We start from the raw sequence: 6918 nt of genomic DNA, 5'->3' as shown, positions 1-6918 counted from the left end.
AATTACTAAAAATAAAAATAAAAAAATAAAAAATAAATAAAAAAAAAAATAAATAAAAATAAAAAAAATAAAAAAAATTACTTCTAATAATATAATTGTATATATATATATTTATATACATAATTGGGTTAAAGAGTTTTTTTGGTAATTGAAAATCGATATTATATCTTTTTAACTTTGTAAGGACAAGTTTCAAATTAAAAATTCTTACCGCATCGGGACTCTTGTTACTTATTCTACTTTTAAGCGACCAAATGGATCCAAAAAAGTCTTCAGTATTACTTTGTGGTTCGTCAGCACTTTCTGTTTGGGTAAATTTCATTCTTCGAAATAATCTAGACGGCAATGTAGGTAAATCTATTGATTTTCCTGTCTGTTCATTACTTGTATTATATGAATTATTGTTGTTTTGACGTCGTAGAGGTTCTTTAAACAACCCAAAATTAAATATATCAATTAAACATTGATAGTATTTAATTATTATATAATTTTTTACTACAAACCAAAACTTTAAGATAAATGATGAAAAATATTGCAATACGTCTTTTGATAGACTATAAAATTTAGCGGTAAATTTTTAAATAGTTTTTATAATCCTTGAAAAATTTTAAATTAATTTTAATTGATAATCATTTTAGGGTTATCTTTATATTTAAGTTTACTATAACAAAATATTTATGAAATAGAACAATTTTGTGATACAAAGTGATTTTTTAATTGTGGATCACAAATAATATAAAAGCCAATCATTATTGTTATTATTTCTTTTTAGTCATAAGGGGTTTTTGTTGAGCTGCTTTACGCGAAAAATACAATTTTTGCTGCTATCCTAACCTAAACTACTAGTATTAACTTTCAATTAGCAAATATCTACCAAATTTTTTTAGCTTTGATGAGAAGCTGAGCAGTTATTAATTTTACTATGATGTTTATTTATTTATTAATTAATTTTTTTTTCTGTCTGTTACCACTTTTTCTCAGCTCTCACCGAACCGATTTCTTTCAACGATACGTCAAAATATCACAAATCGTATCTAGTCGAAGACATTACTTTCAAAAATTGAAACATTTTCCCTCGTTCCCTGTAAATGGGAGAAATCTCCAAAAAATTACAAATTTAAAAATCGTTTATTTTCGGAATTTTTTATTTAAAACTGCCATAACTTTTTCAATAATGATTATATCAATATATTTTTTTTATAAATTTCACCCTTTACCTGCCCACAGGGGGGGATTCAAAATGACAAATTTTTCACAAAAAATTAACATTTTCAACTTAAAGTGTTCCGGAAAATCTGACACTTTTATATATATCTTAATTAAAGCTAATGTAATGTACTTTATTATGGAAAAAAAAAATTCGGACTTTATTTTGTCTTAACAGTGAAAATGGCTACCAAATGCTATTTTTGTGTGAAAATTATCGATTCTATATTTTACATTTTTTACTTTAAAATGCTATAACTTTTTCAAAAATGTATGGATCAATACAATTTTTTCATGAGAAGTAGTATTTATATCCCTTTTTCATTCCACATACTTTTTTTTTTAAATAACACTATTTCCTTTTATATATTTATATATTATAAATATATATAGATATTTATTTATTCATGTATTACACTTATAAATCATAAAACTTGCAATCAGGATATAAATAAGGAAATAGGAGATCATATAGCTTTTGGAATAATCCATCAATTTTTTAAAATTAAACACTATCTACAGATATGCATCGAAGTGCTTTTTGATGATAGTGATGCTAATTACTGTCAGATATTATTATACTTGACCCAACTATGCTATATCCCCACTGTGCTAGGTTTTTTTGTCATTATATTTATTTAATTAAAAATATATATATTATTTTTAACGAGATACAGCTGTTTTATTGATTCATTATTGTTAAAAAATAAAATAATGATTAGCTCTAATATTTTCTATGATATCTCACGAGAGAAATTTAAGGAATCACTCTGTAAATAAATTTTTGTAAGTTCCTTACAGTTTTTTTGTAAAAAAAGAAAAATAATAATAATAATTTAAAAATTACAATAAAAATACCTTGAGTTATATTCACCGAACCTGTTAGGCTCTTCCAACAATCTTCTATCATGTACACTTGTATTTTCAACAAACACTCCACAATATCCGATGGACTAATATTTGTAGAATTCTTTAAGCAAATTTTACCGCCAAATTCGATAAGATCTAATATACAATTCCATGAAATATCCGGCTGAACGATGGCCAGATGCATTGGAGTGTTACCATGTTTGTCCTAAAAAATATTATTATACAATGTTATTAAATCATAAAATGTACACTTCTATTTTTTAAATCTAACTTAATAAATTCAAAAAGTTATGGATCATACCTTACATTCTATTTGGTAGCACAAGTTAGATAAAGTAGAAATTTACTATAGGAGAAATTACAAATTTTAGTTAAAAAACTTTTATATTGCTATAGACTTAGATGCGACACTGAAAAGTTATTGATTATACTCTGCCATGTTCTTTTTTTGTATGTTTCATTAGACCAAACTAATCAATTCCTAGTGGAACAATTTTACTCAAAAATAAGGTACGCGATCACATAACGTATTTGTTGAAGTTATAAGTGACATAATTTTGAAAAATTCTCCTCAAACCCAGTAATAAAGGGAAATATCCCAAAGTATAACAATTGTTATAAAATAATTGATATTGATTTTTAGACTTTAATTTATAATAAAAACTGGGAATAGTTATTACATCATTAAGGATCATAATTTTTTACAGACAATACTTTAGATATTTACCTAGCCGATGACATACTTTTTTTTTTAAATCCAATTTTTATCAAAAGTATAAGGAGGAAAGCTTAATAACTTATAATATTTATTTTTCCATAATTTTTAATAATATTTAAAAATAATTGATTTTTTTATACGACATTGAATCATAGCTAATACAATATACTTTAAGATGAACAAATAAAAACTATTCGCAAACTTTACTTTTCACATAAGATCACATTTTACCACAATGATTATATACATCATATTGGACTTTTAATATATCAAGTTATGTAAATAATTTAACTAATATAGAGTGTGATTTATTAAGCAAACTACCCCGTCATTTATTTGTTAAGAAATGATTTTTTCATAAAAATGCATAAATTAAAATTTAATTAATTACCCTAAAAAATTATAAATGTAAAGGTTATTTCAAAAAAAAATTATTTCTAAGGATAGAATTTAGCGGTAACATTCGACAGTTTAATGGGAACCTATTATTATTTTTGTGCTAAAATTAGAAATATATTTTTCTTGCAATAAACTTTACAATTAAAATGATTTATACAAATTAATTAAAATTGAATTATTATATTTTTATGCAAAAATCTTTATTCAACAAAAAAGGAGATGTAATTTGCTTCATAAATCATTCTGTACAATATGAATCATGAAAAACTATCAAATCCAATAACATTTCATTCAACTATTATTTTTTAAATAACATTTGCCTTCTTTAGTTCAAGATAAAATTAAACTTTTTTTTTGAAATTTCAAAATAGCTTTTTTCTTACAAAAAAATTTGATTGGTTGATAAGAACTTTAGTGAAGTATTTCACTTGTACAAGTTACAAGAACTTAATAGAAGTAATGGGTATGGAACGCAGGTGGAATATATGTATGGCAGTTATACGTGCATATACTTATGTCATAAAATGCTTTTAGCTCAATAAATACTTGTTTTAAAGTTCTTATCAGCTCTTAAAATTTTATTTGTAAAAAAAAAAAAGCTAATACATGTATATTTCAAAATTTTGAAAAAATAAAAATAAAATTAGAATTTTTTCTTTTTCTCAATAGAGATAAATAATAGTGTGATGGTTATAAAAATGGCTAACTCAGTTGTTTATCTAATATTCAACAATTAAGATATTGGATTCACACACCGTCAATCATTTTTTACACGTACGAACACTTGACATTTACACGGTAAATAGATGTTTTATACATTTACGGAGTTATACTAACGTATCGTTAATCTTTTACTTATGGTGTTTTATAAATATTCCTTAATTATTATATTATTTCATTCAAATTACATTTTTTTAAAACAGTAACCTCAGGTACATACTTTTTTTTTATACCATATAAATTGTAGTTTATGGTACTTTTAAATTATTTATACATATTATTTTAGCTAATCAAAAAATAAAAAGTAAGTATTAACAGTGAAATTTGAACTCTACATTTCTTATGAGTTATTAACTGAAATGAAAAAAAAGTAAAAGTGTACTCTTATACTATAAGGTAATGTACAGTTAGTATTCAGTAAGTTTTGACGATTAAATAAATAAATAAATAACTGTTTAACTAGGTTTTTTTTCTTTGAAAATAATATCAAAATTAATTGAATTTAGTAATTTTGCAGTTCATAAACATAATATTTAATTATGACGAGTGAAAAAAAAGTTAATTATTTAGAAGTCAACATAAGGCCGTGCGTCCCACTTCCAGCACCTCCCCAACCACAGGCCACCCGGCAGTTGGCGGACGACCTCCCTGACATTGCGGAGCCGATCACTGGCACAGCAGTTGTCCTAGTAGGCCGACAGTTTCGGGAAACGAACATCAGCCACGGAGAAATTAGTCCGTTCTCCTGGCTCAAAGTCACAATTTTCACCATCACCGCTACTATCACCACATCAGCACACAACGCAACGCGCATCGCGTACGACCAACTCGCTCGCTGCCGGAACGAAACGAACGCGTTCCTCTCGGACATAATAACGAACATTTTTGGTGACCTCACCTCACCCACACAACGGACCAACAACCTCGACTACAGGCTCTCGTACACAATGCAGGACAAGCTGTAGCCCATTCAAAACCAATCACCATACCCTCACCTACACCTACAATGAAGGGTACCACGATGTGGTCTTTAAAAAAACGAATCATGCGCCCGAGAAAACGCAAGTCCCCTTATTATATGAAAATAGCGCGGGTCGGGTGCCCAGAAAATATTTTGGACACAATGAGGGAAGAGATCCCAGCAGAGGAATACACCCTCGTAAAATTACAACTTCCCAACTACACAAACAAGAGGCGTCGGACGAAATGGTAGAGATATAGAAACCTAGGGACTCATAGAACCCCAGTCGTCCTGACCAAGAAAAAAGACGTCTTTTCTCGCTTGTGTTTCAACTACAGGCGACTCAACAAAGTTACCGTCCAGACCCGTAACCCGACGGAGGGCATTTTCGTCGATGTCGACGAAGACGACCTTAACGACAATTTAATAGAGGCACCACAACACATCCGCCGCCCCTACTCCACCACTCTTGATTATATTTACGCCGTCTCCGAAACAAATGACATATTCTGCCGTTTACAGGAGCGAAAGAGTGGCAAAATAACGACCCGCCTCTTTTTTCCATCAAACAAAAATTAAATACACATCCCTCCACTGCGTATGAGCAAAAATGCACTAAAAATGAAGAATATTTTTTTTTATTTAACTGACTTTTGCTTATATGTATGATCGCGTACACAACGATCTTCGTATCTACTGACAAATCACAACGCGTAATTTGACATTACCACGACGAGTGACTGACTGCATGTTATTCCTAAAAGACCTATTTAACGGTAAAACAACGACTCTACTATAAGGGCATAAAGAATTTAGTTCGTATGTACGTGGAGGAATCATGTCATATTTGCACTAAGCCCTTAAACAGACGCCCAGAAGAACCAATATTCAGCTGCCAACCGCGACAGCCTTGGAAAGTAATTAGTATAGACGTAATAGACGTACCCTAAAAAACCCAAGGGCAAAACCAACTTATGAGTGGCGACTGAGTGTATCCGTAAATGGACCTATCCGTATCGTGGGCGCAACGACAACAAACGCTAATGCGAAAATTTTTTGCATGTTTCGGATACGCGCGTGGAATTTTAAGCGACAACAGCAAAGAAAATGATCGACTCGACGAACTGGTGGAAAACCGAAGCCTGGAGAATACCACCGCGCGCTAAACCAATAGAACGTAGGAATTAAAGAAGGGACTTCGCGTGTTAGTAACCAAGTCCAGTCACTCTTTTTTTATTATAAAAAACACCACCTATCAAAATCAAGCAAACATTTTTACACGGATTTTACGCCAAAGTGGTGGAGCACCATCAGATTAACGGAACGCCTAGAAAACGTGTGTTTCTAACAGACCAATTTCTTACACAGAAAATTCATGTCTCATGTAAGAAAAGGTGAAAAAAAAGTAAAACCTCAGATTGACTGATGGATTGTGATATTTATATATATTGTTTTTTTTTTCATTTGTTTCGGCATGGACAATGACTATAACAATAACAAAAACAATAAAACCCATTCCCTACTCTTACAAGAGCTGCACCGCCACGCTCACCAGTTGGCGGACGAGATTGCCCAGACCTTTCACTTCCTTTCACGGGTCCTTCGGGCACTCTTCTGGTTTTTTTAGGTACATATATTTTTACCGAGTGATGGATAAGTTCGGTTATTGGAGTCGACTCCCATCTCTCCGGCGACCAAAGTATCAATGATTAAGAAAACTCTCCTTTGAAGAAGATCGCTATAGCCCTTAATATAGCTAATAAGAAAAAAACCTCATATATTAAATAGGTCGATAACTTTTGAATTAGTATTTCGTATGTTATTAACATTTTTTTTTACAGTGTTTGGAGGTTGTAATGAATCACGTTAGTGGTGCGATCCCGTGGTGTAGTTAATCATCATTTATAATTAATACCATTAACAATACGGTAGATGGCACGCAACCTTTTTATTAATTGTACCCAGCAACTCATTTTTTAGCTTCGATGCGAAGCTGAGAAGGTATTGGTTTTACTAAGATGTGTTTTTTTTTTTTTTTTTTTTT

At 30.1% G+C, this 6918-nt stretch overlaps 1 protein-coding gene across 2 annotated transcripts in view; it reads right to left on the bottom strand.

Moving 5' to 3' along the window:
- The window catches only part of LOC126899057 (uncharacterized), a 213365-nt gene that overhangs the window by 65633 nt on the left and 140814 nt on the right, over nt 1-6918 (bottom strand). Inside the window, exons 9-10 of one of the 2 annotated variants that reach the window (XM_050673580.1) lie at nt 2065-2281; nt 212-426 (exon numbers count right to left, since the gene is read on the bottom strand). In XM_050673580.1, coding sequence (XP_050529537.1) covers nt 212-426; nt 2065-2281 — 432 coding nt within the window. The remainder of the gene's footprint in view (nt 1-211; nt 427-2064; nt 2282-6918) is intronic. The other variant, XM_050673581.1, reaches the window with a different exon arrangement.

Source organism: Daktulosphaira vitifoliae, unplaced genomic scaffold, assembly GCF_025091365.1.
Source record: "Daktulosphaira vitifoliae isolate Bord-2020 unplaced genomic scaffold, ASM2509136v1 Scaffold_2, whole genome shotgun sequence".
NCBI classification, from domain to species: Eukaryota; Metazoa; Arthropoda; class Insecta; order Hemiptera; family Phylloxeridae; genus Daktulosphaira; species Daktulosphaira vitifoliae.
Note: the sequence above shows the minus strand (reverse complement) of the source record. Positions and strands in the feature narration are given on the sequence as shown.